The sequence below is a fragment of the Anser brachyrhynchus genome (assembly GCF_964034855.1).
Source record: "Anser brachyrhynchus genome assembly, chromosome: 2".
Lineage (NCBI taxonomy): Eukaryota > Metazoa > Chordata > Aves > Anseriformes > Anatidae > Anser > Anser brachyrhynchus.
The window spans coordinates 50,343,007-50,365,401 of record NC_137695.1 but is presented as its reverse complement, the minus strand read 5'-3'; the positions used below and the strand labels follow the sequence as shown (position 1 = coordinate 50,365,401).

At 40.5% G+C, this 22,395-nt stretch overlaps 2 protein-coding genes across 5 annotated transcripts in view; both read right to left on the bottom strand.

Annotated features, from left to right (window-relative positions):
* Positions 1 to 4,358: 4,358 nt before the first annotated feature.
* LOC308189778 (nuclear pore complex protein Nup153-like) overlaps positions 4,359 to 22,395 on the bottom strand; it is a 29,159-nt gene continuing 11,122 nt past the window's right edge. For 2 of the 3 annotated variants that reach the window (XM_080580244.1, XM_080580245.1), the window contains 3 exons: positions 21,430 to 21,588; positions 5,567 to 5,612; positions 4,359 to 4,748 (listed from right to left, as the gene is read on the bottom strand). In XM_080580244.1, the coding sequence (XP_080436370.1) occupies positions 4,612 to 4,748; positions 5,567 to 5,612; positions 21,430 to 21,588 (342 nt within the window). In that variant the 3' untranslated portion in view covers positions 4,359 to 4,611. Of the gene's footprint in view, positions 4,749 to 5,566; positions 5,613 to 20,204; positions 20,368 to 21,429; positions 21,589 to 22,395 lie in introns of those variants that run through there. The other variant, XM_080580246.1, reaches the window with a different exon arrangement.
* Positions 10,417 to 16,305, bottom strand: LOC308189791 (uncharacterized protein). Of its 2 annotated transcripts, none has more exons than XR_013946608.1 (3): positions 15,405 to 16,305; positions 13,271 to 14,153; positions 10,417 to 11,729 (listed from the first exon to the last, which is right to left on the bottom strand). XR_013946608.1 is itself a non-coding variant. In XM_080580263.1 (3 exons), exons 1-3 carry the CDS (start codon positions 15,747 to 15,749, stop codon positions 11,715 to 11,717), a joined length of 453 nt encoding a protein of 150 aa, XP_080436389.1. In that variant the 5' UTR covers positions 15,750 to 16,305; the 3' UTR covers positions 10,417 to 11,714. The 2 variants fall into 2 exon arrangements, 1 of the variants encoding a protein (XP_080436389.1); XM_080580263.1 differs by having other exon boundaries at positions 14,061 to 14,153.

Genomic DNA, 22,395 nt, shown 5'->3' with positions numbered 1-22,395 from the left:
AAAGGAAGAGTCTCGGGAAATGCGGTGTATGGTAAGCCCTTGCACGGGGAAGTGCTTGGCAATACACCAGGGAAATTTGGTGTGCGGTAGTCCTCGCACGGACGGGACGCCCGCCACTGCGATCGCGAATAAATTCCTGCTTCGCTGAGCTCCTCGCCTGAGCCCAAGTTCTTGGCTACGGAGTGTTTCTCACACCCTCCCCCTCCCTCCCTCGCGCGCCCCCTCCCCTCACGGGAACGCGCGCCCCCCCCTCCCGCTGCCGCTCCCGTTCCTCGCCCCGCCCCGGTCCCGTCCCGGTCCCGCCGCCCTCCCGCTCCCGCCCTCAGGACCCGGCCGCCATAACGAACCCCGGCCCGGCCACCGTAAGCACGGGGCTAGGAGTCACCTCCAGAGCCTCCCCGCGCCGTGGCGCCGACCGCCGGTGTGCCGCAGCACCGCGCCGGGCGTGGGACGGCGCCCCGAGCCCACAGTGCTCGTCAGAAAAGCCCCGCACCGACAACCGATACCCCCGCACCGACAACCAACAGCCCCCACGCCGACAACCAACGCACAAGCAGAGTTTTAGGCCGGATTCGTGGCCCCGTTGGTCCGGGAAGCGGTCGTCACGCTAAATTCTACCTTACGGCAGGGGAACGATGGGCATCGTGACAGATCGCCGCCCCAGAAAATAAACACAGAAATAAATAATAAAAACGATAACGGGACGTGAATCGTGCCCTTAATAACAGACATTGGGCAGTGAAATCACCGACTTCTGCAACAATCCGTGCTCAGGGAACTGACTAAAACCCCTCCTGCATTGGCCATGTAATAGCTAGGCAAACATCACATAATGCTTCCCTCCCTCACGTACACCAAAGCTATTAAGGCAACCATAGTAGTGTGATAACGTGATTTTTCTCCTCCAGATCAGCGTCAAAGGCAGCTACGCTAGGTTTGCTCATAAGTTCAAACGCTGCTTTATTTATTTATTTAAATGCCATTTTTCTTATTTAGAAGGATTTCCATAGGGTGACAGGCCTTTAATGACACTCACGACTCAGAAACATTTGCCGATGCAGTCAAACGGTGTCTATTAACGCGAGGCACTGAAGTTAATTGGTATTAAAAATGAGCCAAAACGAAAGGCAAGTATCTGCGTGTCCAGCAGAATGACAGCGATCATCACCATTTGATCAACCTTCCCTGTGAGTTCTATCTGCAAGTTACTTTGAGGTAGCGCTAGAAAGAAGCGGTTGGTCCAGAGCATCCCTGCAAAAAGAAACATCCACGGCTTAAGTACCGTTTACTGTTTTGGTATCCTTTTAAGTACTTTTAACCGTTTCGGACTCCTGCCTTTTCCCGGCTCACTGATGACAGCATTAGTAGCCCCTCAAGCTACTGTCCTACAGCCTTTCCCATCAGTGAAGAGATAGGAAAAACCCCACTACTTCTTGGAAAAGAAAACCAGCAGGTTTTTGAATAAAAGCACTCTCTGTTGCAGCTAGGTACAATGAAAAGCGTTTATGAAATCATTACGGGACATTCCTGTAGAAAACTTCCTCAAGCTTGGAAGAAAAAAAAACATTTCAGCTAAGTAAAACAGAAAATAACTGGAAGAAGTGAAGTATGGCGGTGTTGGAAAAGTTGCTTCAAAGACTTGTTTAATTAAAAAGAAGGAAAAAAGCAAGTCCCTACTGCAATCCCATCTTTGTCAAACTGATGGCGGGCACCAGTACGATGTGTTCAGCTAACAGAGGCTGGAAGTTGTAACTGCAGCTGTGCAGTTTACCCAGTAAAAAGACTCCGCAAAGCATTCTAGCAGTTCCGATGCAATCACTGCTTCCTGAATTTGTGACTCACGGTTAACACGGCAGTACAGGAAGAAGTCTGGCATTCACTGTGCTCTTACGGTAAAGAATCTGCACTGCGCACACCATCCCAAGCCAGGTATGCGCTCCTAACAGGAAAGGACGATAGGCTGATAAGTCTCAGCAGAGGGAAAAAGACATCAGAGAACTACTTTATAACAGCAGCACGCGGGCTGCAACCGACGTTCTCTTCCTCTCATCATTTTCATTTCTGTGGACTCCAAGAGAATACACTCCCAACATTTTTCAGCTCTGGAGAACAAACAGCCCAACCAATCTCATTCACTGAACTACAAAACTGGTATTTTCGCTATCTAGTCCGGAAAAGGAGGCGCACGTCTCTAACGTACAGTGTAGAGACCTTGTTCATAGGCAAAGTCTGCATAAAATAGGTGGCCACAGCCTGATTTTCTGACGTTCAGGGCCTTGGGTCACACACCACCACAGTATCAGACTTAATGAAGTCACCAATCTATGTGGGCCCCTCATTACACAGGTCACATGTTATGGACCAACCTCTCAAAGGCCAAAAAACAGCACTGATACTGCCGGGCCAACACATATCTGTAGCATCCCATTTCTGGGTGACAACACAATGAATGTTTCCACAAAGTACTCGATGCAACCTAACTACTGTGTTTGGTGATGCAAAGCAAGCCGTGTCAAAGCAGCGTAGCACCCAGGCACATTCCTGGAAGATGTTTTGCTGCTCACGTTGAAGAAAATAGATAAAAAAATCCTGTGCAGTTTGCACTTCTGAGCTCAAGTACCACAGCTATGCACTACAATTGAAGTGGCATCAAACCTTGTAAGGTTTTGAAGCTTCAGCACTGCCATCCAAATTCAAGGAGGCTGCATCTATTATCTTGAATTTGCCCCAGCTCAGTCCCCTGAAACAATTCCATAGACACGTACAAGCAACCCTTTTCCCACCCAGATTCTTTGCTTCATCTATTCCACCTCTACCTTGTGTCATATTCTTATTAATCTGCCCCTCAAAAGACTCCCTGGCTCACACAAAGAAGCAACCCAACAAATCCCTGTTCCCAGCCACGTTGCTTTCATGCTTTGGGAAGAGTTAACTGCAACAGCTCTAACTGTGATGCCACCTCACCCCCTCCACCTATGTGAGGTTCTTTGCCTTCTGTCTCCTCCTACGTGTACACCTGCACTAGAACCAGGAAGAATGCGCTTCCTACAATACTCCAAGAGCCTCTTCTGTTTCAGGATGTCATCATTTCAATTCAGGACTGAAAGTATTCCTAGCAAAAACCCAACAGCTAATAGCTAACAGAAGCAGTTGCTGGTGATCAGCTACAAGTAACCTGGAAGTACTGAGGAGTCACAAAAGAGGATTTGCATTACATTTAAGAACAGCATGCAGCTTAGGACCACTGCTTTCACTGACTACACTAAGCCATAAAAAAGAATTGGATTCTTACCTGCCATCACAGCAATTATGGTTTATGTTGCCCCCAAAACACACACGGCAGTACCAGAACTGTGTCAACTAGCTTTAACAGCTTCCCCAGCTATTAAGTACAGTAATTTCTGCTTCCTTTTTTTTTTCTTGGAGGAATATTCTTTTGTTTCCAGCCTCACTTACTTATTATACACACTGTTAATTAGCAACTATTTCTCCATACTCATAGGGTTATGGAGTCCCTATGACTGGAAAAGACTCTGTACCCTTCAAGATAAGAACAGCATAAGGGCAGCAACTCGCAAGACTGCTCTAGCTTAAAGCAAAGCTTTCCTCATTGCTCTCATCTCCTTTGACTTGAGTACTGTCATCCTTCTACCAGAGCTTTAAAAACTTCATTACCACGAATGAAGGAAGACCAGAGCAATCAGAGAGGGTAGCAGAGGGTATAACTTAAGGAGCTGTTACTAGGATTTTTTTGTTGTTCCTGGTGGACTATTTTTCTCCTTGCCAGCAAGGAGGGAAAACCAGCAAGTTGTTTTCTCCAAGATTTTTTTTTTTTAGGTTTAAGAACACGGATTATGTTGTAGCAATTTCTTCGCTGTAAAGCGTCAGCTGAGAAGTCTAACAGTAAGAAGGGCAAGGGAAAACTGAATGCTGATGCAGAGAGTGCCAGCAGACATCATCCTCATTCCACGGGATGTTTGTAGCTATGGCAGTTGAAGTCTACACTTCCATATGCTTAACATACCCTATTTATAAGCCAATTTTAGCTGACCTAGCATATATCAGTAGTACAGTTAGAGCCAGCAGCCTGCAGGAAAAAGTGGGCACAGGTGTTTCCATAGCAAGGCCTGTGAGTGTCTCCCATACATACTTCCAGTCTAAGCAAGCACATGAAAGGCTTGGCTTGTCGCTTACCTAAGGAACCAGGAAAACAAGGGAAAGCTAGATTTTGCTTGTGTCCTAATGCCCATATAAAAATAAAGACAGATGAAATACCCTTACTACCTTGTTAAATTCCGTAAGCCGGAAGAGAACGTGCTGCACACAGGTACAAGTAAAATCCCTTGCTGGCAGGTTTGCAGAAACAAATTTTTTATTTACACAGGCAAGTCTATCTTTAGACCCCATTTACCTCTTTACATTTCTCGAATATTTACATGACTTCATGATGCTCCAAGAAGAGAGTGATGAACAAAAAGATTACAGAAACTGTCAAAAGCATAGCAAAAAAAACCCAACCTATCATTGTGCTTTAAAACTTATGAGCTAGAATAATGTAGAAGAAATGTAGTTTTAGCACTTTGGTCCTAACGGTCATGCTCTAGAAGACACTTAAATAGCAGAGGGGATTTCAGAAGTGACCGTATCCAGAGGTTGCCAGTGACAATTCATGAGTGAATCGCAGAGTTCTTCGCTTGTCTCCGTGAATTGTCTGTTCATTTCATCAACATCCAAGTAGAGCTGTGGATCTAAAAATAAAAGCCTGGTAAGTCCAAGTATCAAATCTGAGGCATGCGCACAAAAAAACTTCACGTGAAATGGCTAATAAAATGTATTTTAAGCTAAGTGTAATAAGCTATTAGATCTACTAATTTTAGTGAGGTATTTAGTCCTCTAAAATTTTGAGCCTCACAGCTCCAACTTTTGGGAATTTGTATATTAGAAGGCTGGGACTAGAACCGTCTTTCAAGATAAAGACAAAGACAATGTTTAAGATAGTAAAGATAACGTTTAAGGATAATCAGCCATGAAACCCTCCCAAGAGTCATTTAATTCACTTCTCCGGCAATACACGTTACATAGGATAGTTTCTAAACACTAACACAAAATGCCTCCACGTGAGGAACTTTGCAAACCTTCCAGGACACAAATATGTTTTGTACCGTATTTGTAAGTGCAAGCTGAATCCTCCTTTTGGAATCTGCAACATAAGCTTTTACCTCAGGGTGGAGAACAAAGCTTTTGCATATTACTGAGTTTCTAATATAAAATCTGTTTAGCGGAACCAATACAAAGAACAAAATTCTGTCTTAGACCATTTTCAAATGGGAATGAAGGCACAGGTACAAGAAACCTGCTGCGAAGCATTGACAGTGTCCCGTTTTACTTGATGCGGTCAGTGTATGCTGTATCAGCTTTAAAACCCCAGCTGATTGCAGATCAACCCCACAGAGGTTTGACCTCAGCTGAATTTTCAAGATGTTCTTCATCCAGTAGAGGTTGGCTTGTATTGTTAAAAGGCACAAGGATGGCTAAACTCAAGTGACAATGATAGAACCCTTATTACCGTCAGTAATTAGGTCATCACCGGTTGCAGTCATAACTGAAGATTCCTGAAAGACAGAAAAGGCTAAGTTTAATCATAACTCATTTCAGAAAGCATCACAGATTCAAAGTGCTGCAGTCTCAACCCATTCCTTCTTCCTACAACTACAAGGATAGATGGCATTTTATCTACTTATTTTTAGAAGAAAGCCAATATTACAGTACAGGTTGGAAGGGACCTCCGGAGGTCACAACTAATAAATTGACCACGATAAGACCACTTACAACAACTGTTTAATTTGCTTTAAGCAAAGCAAATCAGAAGAACAGGAACAGAAGAAGCGTACGCAATTATGCTGTCAAAACCATTCTTTGGTATGCGTGAACAAATAATGGTGTATAAATCACTAATTCTATGGATTTACTATTTAAGCACTTAAATACAAACACCTCTGAATGGAATCTGCTCTTTTAACTTCACACTAAGCAGAAAGCATGTTTTCAACTTCGGATTCTTTTTGCTGATTCACACAAATCTGTACAACATACTATCTGTGAAATATATTCTTTACAGCAAGCGTGCACTATCTTTACCTCAAAAACAGCTGGAGCCATTAAAGAATCTCCTAAAGAGCAGTCTCCAACAGCTTGCATGCTGTCATAGGGAGCATAGGAGCTGTAGTTGTAGTCATCGTAAGCATCGTAACTCCTCTGCGAGTGGTAGTTCTGGTAATCTTGGCAATAATCATTATAGTTGTATGACTGGTACCGCTGCAATTCTGCTTTCAGTCTGAAACATGAGAAGTTGCATACAGTCAGAGAACAAGAGACTGTAAACCCAGTTCTGAACTTAAACAATTTGTCAGCTTACATACTTCAAAGCTTAAAAGGAAGCTTTCCTAAACAGTCACCTAAGTGACAGCTTAAGTCACAGCTCAAAACCTCATTTCTATAGAAGCAAGCATCCTCACCTTTGCCAATACCAGAAGGAATTGTTCTCATGGATTAACTCCAGAGCCTTGACATGGTTACGTGTACACATCAAGTATTTTTAGCGTTGGCATAAGCAAGCTGCTGCTAAGTCTCTGTGCTTTGCTAAAGATTGATTTAAGACCAGAGACATTTATCAAGCACAGCTGCTTTAAAGATGCAGTCTTAACCCTTCTATCTTTTGTTTGGTTAATTACTAGATCTTATTTCCAGAAAGAAGTGAATGGAGTCAGATTATCCATTTCAAAGAAGCATCTGACGCTGCCTGTCAGTTTGCCATGTCTACCTCCACCTGCTCAGTTTTTTTGTTTGTTTAAAGTCCATTAAACATTCAACAGCTGCCAACTATTCCGCTCAGGTGAAGTCAGTCTTGCTTAACAACACAATCGCAATTCTCCAGCATGACGCCTTATTATTAGTGGGAGAATTACAAAATACACTGGTTCTTAAGAAGAAAGGGCCAGCTGATTAGCTTTCACTACTTTCCCTTTCAAGATTTTCTCAGGGGCAGCTTCAGACTAATGACAAGAACCAAGACAAGTGCTATCTGTACTAAAACTGAGGTACACTGCATAAAGAACATTCAGATAACCCAGCTGCATATTCAAAAAAATCCGCTGTTTAGACTTGTCTTCACTGATTCTGTACAGGCAGACCTCCTGTGTTTGCAGTGCCCAGTTTCTCTCACTTGAATTGGGGATGCAGAGAAGTGAGTTCTATGCTTTTGGGGAAGAATACAAGCTGAAGGCATTCTGAAATAGCTTCCAAACTAAGCAAACATGAGGGAGAAACTAATCCAATGGCTGGGTATTGCAATGCTAAGAGAGCACGGTACTCAGCCATTCAGAAACGTATTACTGATGTGTATTTTAATACCTACATTTGTTTCAATACTGCAAAGCTACACAAGTTCTAATAAAGAGGTAATCCATTGTCTTGTTACTGTAGTAAACAAACAGAAGATACATCATCTTACGTCTTCTGCTTCCAACTGCACTCTTCCTACATACAGTTGCGTAGGGAAGGAAAATCTGAAAATACTGTTGACGTTCTTCTGGATAGCCGAAGCAAGAAAACATGTTTGTGGCTTATTCTTGTTTTCAAAATAAAACAATATTAATTTAATCAAAAAATTTTGGCAAAGAAGTTTGGACAGTGCTCTCTTGGAGAAGAGCATTTCCATTCTAAAGCACAAGGAGGCAACATTTGCAGAATTATGCTAGGTAAACAGAAACAGAAGTGTCATTTTTTACTATTTAACAGAACACACAAGCTAACCTCATGAACATACTGAAATTGTTTATATGAAGTCCTGTTTTGTCAGTATCCTGGATCAAAGTTCATCAAATTTGGTATCAGTTCTTTAACCGTTCAGAGACCTGAATTGCCTTAAATAAGTGATAGAACTGAGCCGGTAGAGTAAGAAACCCTCTCAGGAAGTGCTAAGCTTTAAACTCCCCATTGCCCTAAGCTCATGAAAAGCAAAGAATAGCATTCTAAACCTGTTCTAGTAATAACGCCTTTGGCTTTCTCCCTGCGTTCCCATTTTTTCCCCCCACTTTTTTCCTGTCAACCCACTGTAAAACTAGTTATGTGCTTCTCTCAAACTAGAGGGAAAGCTCTAAGAACAAGAACTCCCTAGCATATAAAACCACTTGTTGTCCCTTCTACCTTATGCAGGCCCAAACCTGAAAATATTTACCAATGCATTCAGCTTTGCTACTGTTGAGAAACAACGCTGGTTACAATGGCAGCTAAGCCCAAGTTGCGCCGTTTGGCTAGACTTAACAGTTGGATTCCCCCAGCCATCCTGAAGCAGGTTGATGAATCCAGGGAGCCAAAACATAGGACTTCTGCATTTCTGGTTTTGTAGACTGCATCCTGTGTACAGCCACTACAGCAAGGGCTACAGACTTTCCAAAGGCAGAGCTACGAGAATCTGATTATTTAGAATAACTGTATCAATGCACAACTCCTTGGTTACCTTTTAGAAATTCCTATGCTCAGCCGGATTCCTTTTCCCCCAGGCCTGGTGCGTTCTGGCAGTCTTGCAGTGCCCTCATCTGATCACCTTGCTCACCAAATCTGACATAGGCATACCCTCTACTATTTTCAAAAGGGAGAAAACCAATTCTGGTATGCATAACAGTTACAAAGCTAACGAATTCAATTTCTGTCTTCTACAAAAAACAGAAGATAGCAGCTACTATAGCTTCTATTACTTAAGCAACCTCTCTGGCATGTGCACGTGCACAGAAAAGGCTTTCACCAAATTAAAAAACTTGGGCCAGAAGCAAAAAGCTTATTCCTTGGTAGCATTAAGATGCAACTCACTGAGAGCCAGCAAAACAATACATTTTAAGTGCTCTCTGCGTAAGTAATCAGATTCCATATTTCTGCATATACAGCAGTTAATCAGTTAGCACTAACCCACTCCTTTTGGAGCCACAAACTTTATTGGTCACAAACACCAAGAGCTGGCTGTAATTATCTGAACCAGTATTAACCGGTACCTCTGAACAGTACCTGAAGGTTTGAACTACATTCTAGTCCTGATCTTTCCAGTCAAAACTGTTTAAAAAACAACCCACCAAACAGTAAAAGAAACAAGAAAACCCCATGCTTCCTCTCTACATAAAACTTTTCACAATTGTGTTTTCTGCCCACCACCTGGCTTTAAAAAGTATACGAACTTCTTTGAAAGATCATGTTTTTAGTCTGAACTCCAAATGAACAACGTGTAGGGCATGTAAAGAACAAGCACGTCATTAATGAAAGCTTTTCTCTAAAAAGGATAAACTTATTCTTGGGGAAAAGTGTGGAAACAGATGTTATCTAGGCAATATTCCTACAGGAAAAACGAATAATTTTGCCACACCTCAAAGGAAAAAATAATTGTGCTTAACAGGTAAGAAAATAAAAAAAATCAGAGCAAACCAAAAAATAAATCACAGAATATGCATCCTCGTTTTAATCATGAAGTATTACCTTTGAGCTCTGCTTTGGTGCTTGGCTTTGCACTTTCACAGGCTACACACTTCGTGGCCTCTGCTTTGTTTTGAACCAAGCAGGTCTCCCAATCCCAGCTTCCTTCGGGCTTCTTGAATTTGTCTAAATCCAGAAATTCTCCAGAAGGAGCAGAAAATGCAGATGCACTGCTACTGGTCACAGGTGTTGGACCCTCTGTGAGACAAACAAGACAGTTAACCATCCTGTTTGAACATGAACTATAAAATGAACATTAACTTTTAAATTTGATTTGTCAAATCCCACAGAAATGTTCAAAACTACTCCGCAACTCCCCCCCCCGCCCCTGAAAAAAATTAAAGCCACCAAAAACCCACAAAGAAACAAAGAAACAAACAAAAAAACCAGAGTGGAACTCAAAGCTTCCAAACAACACACAACTCTGTTCAGCACACAAGCTTCTGCTGCTGTTGACGACAGTGTAACCTCCATAAAGAGGCCTGACAGGTGCCTTTTAAAGAAAAGGTGCCTTTTAAGAGAGAAGCAGAAGATAACGCTTCAAATTCAAAACCGGAAAGACAAGAATGGCTCTTCCCTTCCACAGCACACGCAGAAAACTTTTATCCTAGTATTACTTGCATCGCTCTTCCTCTTGACGAGTGCAACGTAACCGTGCAATTCACTGCACCATGGTCACAGTAAACCCCTCATTTCCAAAATTCCTCCTTGCAATGGCAAGAGCCTCAGACAAAGATGCCAACTGACCGCTCAGAGGTTGGAAGTCCAAGAGAATCAACTCTGTCTGAAATCCATTATCTTACCTCAGGAAATTTCAGTCTTACCGCACAGGATGATTACAAAAGCCCGGTCTAGTCCATCTTAATTTGTTTCTTCCACGATATATTTGCACAGGTGTTTTTCGATGTAATGGCATGTTAAATGACATTTAGAGTCAAAGTTAAAATTAGAATCGTATTTTAAAAACAATACAACCACGCTCAAAATCAATTACGGTCACACACAATGGGAAACAACCCAGTACTGCCCTGAAGAAGTTACCCAGCGGGTCACTCGCTTTCTTGAAGCCTACCACTGACCTTCATAGGCATCTCTCTGCTTTAGCTTAAGACTAGTTAAGACTACACTGTCTTGAAATCTGGCTTCACATCTCCCCTCAATTACATACAAACGGTGAGTAGAGGCATTTTGGCCACATTCTGTAATTTTTTTTACTTATTTTTTGAAAGAGAAAAACGCAGTCATTTTTAACTCTTTCTATGGAGTTCTCATTTTCGCCAGTGAAAAATCACTATGTTGTCTTTAAATTAAGTCACCCACTTCAGCCATCTTCCCTCACCAGCTGCAAAGCCGGGGGTATCTGCATTGATCCAGCTCCGTACTAATACATTTCACAATCAGTTCAATTTATGCGACAGGCTGGAACCTGGGCTGAGACCTCTGAAGTGCCTGTAAACCAATCCTGCAGACAGCCGCTAACCCATCAACCGTACCTGGGAATCGTGTTGCTTAAAATATTCCATATATGCAACGTACTTTTATTCTGTACAAGATCCACAGAGGCTAGGATGGAAACAACAGGAAAAAAAGGACCATACCTGGTTTCTCAGACTGACAGGCTACACATTTGTTATCTTCCGTCTTATTTGGTACAAGGCATATTCCACAGTCCCAAGAGCCTTTCGCCTTCTTAAATTTGTCTCCAAAGCCCAGAGTGGCTGTTGTGTCAGTGCTGCTCGAGGAGGATGTCACTGTCACCGAGCTGTCTGTGACCACTGGTCATGTCAGAGCAGGCATTACTCCCGTTCCAGGTTTTGGTGTCTCACATGCTATACATTTTGTAGCTTCCGGTTTGTTTTGGACAAGACATGTATCGCAATCCCACGTTCCAGGTACTGTTTTGAATTTGTCTCCAAAGCCCAGCATCCCTGCTGGGGGCGCTGCTGGCTTTGAGGTGTCGCATTGACTTGAACTTACTGTCTGTTTCATACTCTCAACTGTTGAGGCTTTAGTAGCTTGACAAGTTACACATTTGTCCTTTATGTCTTTGTTTTGCAGAAAAGGGTCACATGTATCAGATTGCCAGTACGATGCTTGTTTAGAAGTCTCTTTACCTGCAGAAAAAGTTGTTATTGCAGGCCTAGTATAAACCACTGTGCTTGTCGTAGGTTGTGCAGACGTAGAAGAGCGTGTTTTCAACAATCCAAAGTCTAGGAAGCAAGAAAAAAAAGTCTTCCTGTTAGCGCAGCACCTCACTACATGTAACTAAGTGACTTTACTAGAGGGCAAAAATTTCAACTCAGGTGCCAATGGTTACAACTAGACATTCAGACCGAGCGCAACAGGAAGTCCCCAGAAATCTTATCGAAACGGATGAAATTTCATCTGCTGCACTGGGTCACAACAGAACATTTCGTTAAAGCTTCATTTAACTCTTTGTTTCCAAGGAAGCTTTAAATCAACATTTTCACTGGTCGATACAAGTACAAACAGACAGTAGCTGACTGAAATCTGACAGTCCAACGTGGAATGGAAATAATACAATTTGATTAAGACGCGATGCCCAATCGAATCAAATTTCTAAAGCTCCTCCTTCCGTAGCAGATGACTCAAATCTACTCCAGTAACTGTACAGAAGTTTGTACTCGGAGCAGCAATCCATACGGTATTTTCCCACAGATGCTGAATATTAATTAAATAATAAAAACTCAAGACAATTGAACAACTGTCTAATTTTCTATAATCTTTTTCAAAATGCATCGGACACAGGACAACTCCTTATTTAAAAGGTGGCAATTTTAACAGAAAAGACAAGCTACTAATACAGAAAGACTAAAGGAAATGCATCTTAAACAGCAGCTCAAGTTGCTTGTAAATCTACCTTGAACATAGTTGTTTTGTGGTTTGTTTGTTGGTTTTTTTTTAGTCAAAAATGAAGTCTTTGAACAATGTGGATTTAGATTCTGCTTCTTTTAAACCGATAAAGAAAGTGAATGTCACTTCACTCAGAGGTCTTCCCTTAAACAAAATGCACAGTGTATTTTCTCTCACTTAGCTCTTTCCAGTAGAGAAATGTGCTGCCTTCTTAACAAGTATGTAAGTTAGAAGAAGACTTTTGGGAAAAGATCAAATTCAATAAAGCCCTTTTTCTTAAAAGATATCTTTTCCACAGACACACTTTATGAAACTGTTGAAAACAATTGCAATTGCTTAAAAACAAAATTCAGAAAAGGGTTTTTAATGTAAAACACTCCACTTCTGTTTGCAGTTTAAATTTTAATCCACAGGAGCCATTGTAAGCTAAGGCCCAAAGATTCGCAGCTTTCGCCATGTATTTGGAACTGAAGCTCTTTCCTATTCTTTCTTCACCTGGGCTGAAGGTGGGACAGGAGTGTTGAGTTTTACAAACATTTCCTTTTCAATTCCACAAATTGTATTTACTTAAAATGAAACACCGATTATCTGGCTAATTCTCTTAGTACCTCATTTACAATTACATCCTAACACGTAAAGGAGATGCAACCCATCTGCTTTTCATCTTGCAGTTTTACTTCCAGCAACAAACACCACTTAGAATAGAAGGGGGCAGACCTAACAAACCTAACAAACGCAGCGCTTAATGTAATGCTCTCCTACATTCATATTTATAGCAGATACTCTATTAACCGTAAGTCGTGTGTTGTTTTTTTTTTAATAAAAAATGCTAGCGTATTTTTTGCAGCATCTTTTTAAAAGGAGTTCATTATCTCACCAGGATTTTTTAGAACGTCTAAGACGCTTCCTTCCTTTAATACGTGGGCAGTGGTGAAGGGACCACCAGCAAAATCTTTGACCTCCTCTTTCTGTGTGTTGATGTTGGTTGAGGTGGTGGTGTCTTTTGAAACAAAAGAAAACAAAAACAGCTTTCACAATGTGACCTAGTTAGAGCAGATTATACTCCCTTTTGTTAGAAACAAGAATTTCCAGCTTTCATGCTTCTCACATAAGAATCTTCACAAATTCTACTTACTTTGCAATGCTTTATGATTACAAGCAAAACAAAAAGCAACAAAACAAAACAAAAATTATAAAAGCAGATCTGTCACTGGAAAAATACTGCAGAAGTCCAACACTGCCTGGAATTGCTAGCATGCGCAGACAGGACAGATTGAAGATTTAATGAAGAAAAAAAGGAAAATCAGCACTTCAGATCTGAAGTGCTAAAGTTTCAGTTACCTAGGGTAAGAAAGGGCGTCACTGGAGTACCACTGGGTCCAGAAAGTTCTGCCGATTTTACAACGGGAACACTAAATGTAAACCCAATCTGCTATGAACAAGAGAGGTTTTTCAGATTCTCAAGCCACAGGAACTTCAATCGAATGCACACACAAAACCAAATCTGAAAGCTGCTCTTCACATTTGTAGCACGCATGCTGAATGACAAATTATAAGCCAGAAGCCTACATACTTTTCTCCATCAAGGCAGATTCTGCTTTAGTGTTCTGCAACAGCCTACTAAATGCCTAAGAAAAAAAGTCAAGCTCCTTTATTATTTTACTTACAGAAGACGTAGGTAGCACTTCTGCCTCAGTAGATTTCACAACTGGAGATGAAAATGCGAACTCAGGACTGCCAACAGTACTTGTTGGTTGTATCTGTATTTTCAAAAGAATTAAAGGTTTATATTTAAGAGCAACAACTACCTGAATTCACTACCCAACAGAAGTCCCGCAGTGACGTCGAAAAACCTGATGTTTGAGTTATTTTGCAGATAAAAGTAATAATAAAACACAGGGAAGTTTCCAAGTGGGTATAGGACAATATCTTCAAAACCAAATTCCAGAAACTGAGAGGAAAAGCTGGAGATGCTACTTAGGTCTAAATGCACGGAAAAGCAAGCCAGGAAGCTGAAGAACGGCAAACTCAGCCCAATGATACTCCAAGAACTTCAGCAAACACCTCAACATGTTAAAGCAGCTATCTACTTCAAACCGTACAAAAAATATTTCAAGTACTCTGGAACAGATTAATGTTTATTTTATTGCAATAATATGCCAATTATTGCACCCTAGGCTCATTCTATGTGAGGCTTATATGACCACGTTACCTCTAATTTAATAACTTAAATAAAGTTGTGGTTTAACCATTGCAGGCAACTAAGCACCACACAGCCACTCGCTCACTCCCTCCAAATGGAACAGGGAAAAGAACTGGAGGTAAAGAAGTAAAGTTGTTAAATTTGAGGTAGCATTAATGACTCATCGCATGTAATGGCTACCTGGAAAGACAAATGCAAATAACCCTGTACATACTCCCCACTCCTTCCCCTTCTTTCCCCCAGCATTTATTGCTGAGCACGATGCTAAATGGTGTGGAATATGCCTTCGGTCCTCTGGGCTCCGCTGTCCTGGCTGAGTGCCCTCCCAGCCTCTTGTGCATCCCCGACCTCCTCGCTGGCAGGGCAGCGTGAGACACAGAAAAGGACTTGTCACTGTGTAAGCACTGCTCAGCAACAGCTAAAACACCAGTGCCTTACCAACACTGTTTTGCTCACAAATCTGCAACACAGCATCATCTAGCATCATCTACTACGAAGAAAATTAACTCTACCCCTGCCAAAACCACTATAAATAACTTGGCATAAAGTCCACACCCCCCTTCCCCCGCAGACTTCCACAGCATTTGAAGCAGTTATACAATCACGTTAAATGGGAGTTGGCAGGCTCTAAGACTGAGAGAAGCAGAATCAAAACATTTATGCCTTTTCCCCAAACTGGCATACAACCCCAATTCATTCAGCTGCGTAGAAACTAATATTTGTTAGTTTCATGAGCACCACAGAAAAAGTCAACTCGCAATAAAGCAGTATACTCATTGTAAACATTATTTATAGCATAAAGATTTACCTTGCCCGCCGCCGTCGCTGCTGCATCTGCCATGCCTGCCGCCTCCGTTGAATTTGCCACGCTTGTCGTTGCCACTGTTGACTTTGCCTTGTCCTTTGTCTTCAGTAGATATGGCATGCCCGCCGCCATTATTGGATATGTCAAGCCTGAGGGCACTGTTGAACACGTTATGCCTGACGTCGCCGTTGTATATATCATGTCCTCCACCTCCTCCTCTGATAGATCTGTCAAGTCCTCCACCTCTGATGGATCTGTCATGCCCTCCACCTCTGATGGATCTGTCATGCCCTCCACCTCTGATGGATTTGCCATGCCCGTCGCAGCTGCTGGAGTTGCCGTGCTCATTGCTGCTGTTGAAACAGCGCTCGGTGACGCTGAGACAGCGCTACTACCAACGAAACTAGAATTGAACTGAGGCAGCGATGCAGCACTGATGGGTAGGGGTATGTTCGGTAGCACTGGTTCCTCCACTTCCTAAAGTTGCAAATTTTAATTTTTCTTATACAAGACATACTACTTTCTCACCCCATCGCACCCAATTTATTAACAAAATTAAATAGAACAAAAATCCATACAAATTAAGAGAAAGCAAGTTTCCAGAAGAAATCCCGATCTCCCCACCTCTGTCTACCACGTCATTTTAATTTATGGCAGGCCTGCTTCCACATTATACTCTATTCAACAACTGTACAGCAAGAACACTGAAAGTTAACTCAAAACCTGTGCAGAACAGAGAGGCACAGATCACATTTTTTTTCTTTCTTTTCTATACTTTAGTCATCAAAGCTCTGGAGAAGCATCATCCTTTCTAACTACCCTCGCATGGCTTCAATTAAGAGTACACTCTCAAGACAAGTGAGAAAGTGTTCCTCTTGCAAAATTAGGCAGGATAGCTGCCAAAGTTTCTGAAGTCACTACAGCAGTGAACGTGGAAAAAGGTAATGTTTAAAGAAGCAGGTAGGTTCAACAACCAAACTAAACACAAAAAGCACCAAAGAAAGTCAGACTAACAGCCCTGAAGATTGTGTTCTGGTAAATACAGTCTATACCATGTATCAGGATGCAAATATAAAAATCAGAAAACAGCCTCTTAACAACTTCAATTTTCATCCCTGCCACTTACTTTATTTGATTACTAAGATTGGATGAGTTATGTTTTAAATGGCATAGAAAATCTGACCAAAATTTGTACAGTACTATCATGATCTACTTAGAAATGACTAGGCAGGGATGTAAGTTGGTGCTACTGATATTCAGTGCATCCTGTAGCTTACATCTGTTTCACAGTTTTGATTTGAAAAGTTTATGGAACTTTTGATATTTGGACCATTATTTTATTTGTGTTACAGGAATAAACAACAGTGTATACGATTTCTTTATATTGCATCATCCGGAAGTCCCATTTAATGATTTGAAACTTAAATTAACTTAAATACTTAATATTAACTTAATATTAATTAAATACTTAATGTTAACGTAAATACTGAAATAAACTTACAGGCAGCTTATATAACATCCAATAAAAGAAAAAATAATCTGAATATTCATGGTCATAGTTTTATGGAATAGATTTTTCCTATTAAAATGAGAAAAAAACTCTCTCACAATGAGTTTGGTGAGTATCAAAAACTGAGTCATCGTTAGCAGACATGCAGAATGCTGTCTTCTACTACTCTTTTTCACACTCTTGGCCTGTATCTTTCTGTATGACTTAAATATGAAACCAAAAATTAAGCTTTTTTTTTCTTTTTATACTTGGCACTCGTTTCAAGTATCATTCCTGTAGAAAAACTATACAAACCTTCACCAAAACATTACTTCTCTTCTTAGGACTCATTCATTCAATTGCTAACGAGAAATGTTATAGTTTGAAGAATCTCCAAGGTAAGAGAATTAAAAATTTCAAAATTACATAAGCAAAGTTCAGGTATTCAAACACAGGAAATCAGTTGGAGCCTGCTCTGAAACCCACAAGAAAACAAAAACAATGCAAAAATAAAGCGGTATTGTTATAATTTACTATGATGCAATAAAACTGACACACTTAGCTAGTTACTTCAGTAAGCTCAGTGACAGCAATTAATTTAAGAGTCACTTACCTGTTCTTGTACAGCTCTTGATAAATAGTGTATTCCTCTTTCCCTTCTCATTTTGCCGCCTCCGCTACTCACTCCTGAAGACAGACCATTGGACGCAGCAGTACTGAATTTGTAGCTGGTCACATTGCTAGCACACGACAGTACAGAAGTTGGGGGAAACAAGAGAAAAAAAAATTACCAGCCAAATTGTTTTTTCAAGATATTAGAGCTGTTATTAGTCCTAGAATTGAAACCTGCTGATCAGAAAAAAACTAAAGCTGTCTCACAAGTTGCTAAACGCTGGTAAATACTTGATGTTCTAAATAGGAAAAACTTTATTAACAGCAGCAATGAAAAGGACATACATAAGTGCACCGTTCACATGGGAACAATGACTAAGCCAGAAGACCTGAAATAGAAGAGCTGATTTAGATTGTTATTTTCCAGTGCTTCCTTTAAATAGGACCGGTTCTCTGATTCTGCGATGCACGTGTATCTTTTGCAGGGATATAAAAGAACAGCTCACAAAAATACAGAAAGAGTGCACATATGCACACATACACATGGGAAACACTGCCAACAGCTCTGATAGAATAGGGACGCCTTAGACTTGTGTGGCAAGGTAATATGGCCTAAGCTTCAGAAGCAGCTCTGGCTTTCATGTGGCCATCAGCAGGAACAGCAGAGGTGTTTGGGTATGCCAACATTCCAGAAGTCTTTTCAGACATGAATACAGATCCCTTTTGTAAGGCATACAAAGGCATTTTTCTGGTACTTAAAAAAGCCTAGCTCAAAACCAGAAAGATATCCTAATCCAAGAGCAAATGGGGAAAAAATAACCCAAACCAGAAGTGGAATAGGGAATAACTCTAACAAAAGTACTATGGCAAGAAAATGAAGTATGCCTGGAAAAACTGTGACATCAAAGCTTATCTTGCAGCCAATCAGTCAGTCAGTACAAAAGTGCATTAGATCGCACTGGAAGACACCAGGTCAAACTCCCACAATACTGAGGAGGAGAACTGGTCTAAACTTGTCAAATACTTGACAACAGCCTGCTTAGCACTGTAACTGCATAGAGGAAGACAGATCCCTAAGGCATATGCTCAGACTTTTCTCTAATCCAAACTGTCAATCCATTAGAATTCTGAAAAAAGTCTTACATCAAAATAGATCTTCATTCAGACAACTATCGCTTGCCCATAACAGCCCATATTCCTCTTTCTGTTAACACCTGTGAGCTTCAAGGGGGCAAAGACAGTTGTCAGCCTTCAAGCAAGTCTAATCTGCAATTGGACTCAGGATATAAAATATATATACACACACACACACACACATAGATATATAGCATTGGTGGGCCAGAGATTTACTGAGTATTCCAACTCAACTGTCCAAAGGGACTCTTGCCAGCAGATCAGTGTGGTGCTCCTGCTCCAGAACATGGCACCCAACAGAGACCAGCATCACAAAAAACACTACCACCACTACCTACTCTACAAACAAAAGGTAGGGCACTGCAATAAACTTTGTGAACGAAATCAAAAGCAGTGTGAGTTTTCTGTATCTCCTTCCTAAATGGAGAAGTAGAAAGGAGTTCTAGCAAAGACAATTTAGAACAGTTTGAAAAAAACATAATTAAAACCCAGCACCTGATTGCACCTGTACCAGAACCTTAAAGCCAGTCGCTTCCACCCCTAAAAAGGTGGTTGTTGTGAAGTCCAACTTTTAGATGCCAAAACAAAGTGTTGAGTTCTTTCTGCAAGCCAAAGAATGCCCATGGTCACCTAAGAATTGCTTGGCAGATGAGCATAGAGTCAACAAAATTCCCTGCTACTGTTCTTTGAAAAGAGCGACCCCCTAAAAACCGAGTGCAAAGTCTCTTAACTCAAGCATTATTACCCAAAACACCATTTGCCCAGAAGGAAAAGCCATCAATATTATCTGGAGGATAACTCATTTGACCTAAACCAAGAAAGCAGTGTAACACAAAGCAGTCTCCTCAAGAAGAAATTCAATTAATTCTTCTGGATTTTTTTTATTTTAGAGATGAGTTAGCATTTGGGCTCAAATGATTCTAAAGAACACATGGTCTTCATGTGAACTCAAAGCAGACAATTAACTTCATCATGAGAGGAGTATTAAAAAAAAGAATAATAAATCATAAATCTTCCTCCATGTTTTTGCTTAAAAAATAAAGAAAAAAACACATCAATAAACATCCTCCTGAACTGTAACTCACTTCCCCTACTTCACCTTCTAAAGAATACTTCAGAAAGAATCATCCCATTAGGACAGAGCTTTCAAACTGCAAGCAATTAAATAGCTAAAACTAATAGCTTTTCCCCTAGGGAACATTAGGAGGGACAAATTATTTTGTTATAAGTAAACTGAGTTATAAACCATGAAATATCTGTCAAAGCAAAATTTGTAACACTACAGATTTAGTTAAACTACAAAATGAGCCATATTTCCTGTAGAAGGAAAAAATTAGGCCTCCAATAGCAAAGATCCTTTCTGTGGATACAGCATTATAACGTGCCTTGTTTCCCATCTTCGTATCCTACTCAGAAGATAAACTTGGGATAAAAAGTGGTGTATCAGTAGTTTTATTCTTGCTCATCTTCCTTCCTTTCATAAAAACAACAATTTTCTCAAAGTTATATTGATCTTCAAGCACAATCCAGACTTTGCAGCTGCCTCAAAATACGAAATTTTCATTGGATTTCCCATTCCTTTTACTGAGAACTGTCACCACCTTTCAGGTGCAGACCGTACTGAAAAAGGAGATTTCTTTCTTCCTTCAAGTAAGTTTTAAATTAATAGATGTCATACCTTTCAGATGGTTCTGCTCGCTGTTCTGCAGGCAAAGTCTTCTCTCTCATCCCCTGCAAGTTAAGTTTAGTTCAAGAGTTAGCTGACTATGTACAGAATACACAAAGTACCAACAACCACTTAATGTGTTTTTTTGTGGTTTTTATTTTATTTATTTATTTTTAATTTTATAGCACTGAATACACCTCACCTACTTAACGTTGTTCCCTAATTCAGCATTGTGGGTACAGTTCAGTTAAATTTTGGGGCTAAAGTAAGCATCACTGCTTCACTCAGCATTGAGGACAAACTGATAGAACACTAAATCAAATTTGTCAAATCCTCTAACAAAGAAAGTAATTATTTTAAACAAAATGACAAAAATTGTGTGTGTAGGGGGGAGAGTTTTCATCAAAACTTGTGTTTACCAGCCCCGTAAAAGGGACATACTTTTCTGTTTTCTATCATTTATCAACAAACAAGAAAAAAAAACAAACTCTACCCCCCTAAAAACTAAGCAGTTGCTGCTACATTCATTTTAGAACTTTACCAAATGGAGATTGTGCTGGCTAAACAATACAGAGATTGAAAGAGTTAAAAGCAATAAGCAACCAGTATTACTGTCCACTTTGATTTCCAGCCTAAAAAGCCCATACACTTAACACGTGGTCATTTGTACACTCAGACCGATACTGGAAACACAGATGTTTTCGCAGAAAGAGATGCCCATTTAATTTTATGGAAAATTTATCAGACTCCATCTACTCCAAAGCAATCAAAAACGATAACTCAGCACATTGTCAGAACTCTCACTTGAAGCACATAGCTCACCTGGAATAGTTTACACAGAACACGAGCATGTTTCATCAGTGACAGCTTTGTGTACATGAGAATATAAAAGGAAAACATTTCTGTCTTTTAATATTCTTTCACTGAGAACAGGATGACTCAGTGTTCCAAAAACAGAATGAAATCCATAAAAGCTCAATCTATTTCACAATGGTTCCCACTGCCTTAAAGCTCGCCTCAAACACACTATCAGTACTTTTTGCAAAGATAGGATAACAATTGGTTTGAGAAACATTCCAAGACTGGAAAAAAAAAACAGGCACATAAGGACTCAAAAATGTACTCACTTGGTACTTTGTGTCTACTCTCTGGCAAATTTTGCTGGACTGAGTAGTTGAAGTCGGTGATGGTTCAGAATACCGCGTATAACGCATCGGTTGACGGTTTACTGTTGGTGTCACAAGTCTCTTAACAGGTGGAGGCTGGAATGCATTCTGGGATTCCAGCTTTGAAAGGGAAACAGCAATCAATTTATCCTTACGTCCACCCAAATTAATTCCAATATTTATTGATGAAAACAAATTACAGAACTATAAACCTCCCCCCATCGGTCTTGGCACTCAGTGAATACAATTTGAAAATTCTGAAGACCGTTCAACTTGTAGAGGGAAATCACCAGAAAACCAGTAACGAAATCCATAAAGCTATATATAAGTAGCCAAAGTCTGACTGAATTCCATTTCAAAATTTGGCAGTTAGCTTCATAGACAAAATAATTCATGCTACCATAATTAAAGTAACCCATGTTCCTAGAATATGCTCCTATCTTTTCCTCTGCCCACACTGTGATTTTTTTTTTTTAGTAGCTTAATTCATTAATTTAACATTCGAAGTGTTAAGTAACTAATTATACAGGCTTCTGGGCTTCACATTCCCTACATTTTCCCTCTTCAAAGTTACACAAACAATAGAACACACTCAAAAAAAACAACTTGTCAATCTTACAATAATCTCATTCATTAAAATATGATCCAATGCTTTACATGTGCATTAGATGCACTTCAAGTAGTGGGTTTGACTTCCCTTTTCAAAGCATTTTCACAGACCAGAGTTAATTTTTAACACAGACCACTGCGTGTTCTGCAAAACTGACTTAACTGAACTGTCAGACAGAAAACAAACCCTAAAGGCTACAAGATTTACCGATGGCTCCGCCTGCGGTCTTAAGGATCAGAAAATACAGTCTTAGGAAGCATGCTATTGTTCAAATCAATACCAACAGGAAATTTTTGTTTACGCTGCAGCTTTAATTT

What these genes read in the sequence shown, in the direction of transcription:
- LOC308189791 (XM_080580263.1), bottom strand. Translation starts at nt 15,749, where the DNA reads ATGAGCACGGCAACTCCAGCAGCTGCGACGGGCATGGCAAATCCATCA. An exon ending in CAGCGACGGCGGCGGGCAAG is followed by an intron (nt 14,154 to 15,404) that starts GTAAATCTTTAT and finishes TTGAAAATACAG; the next exon opens with ATACAACCAACAAGTACTGT.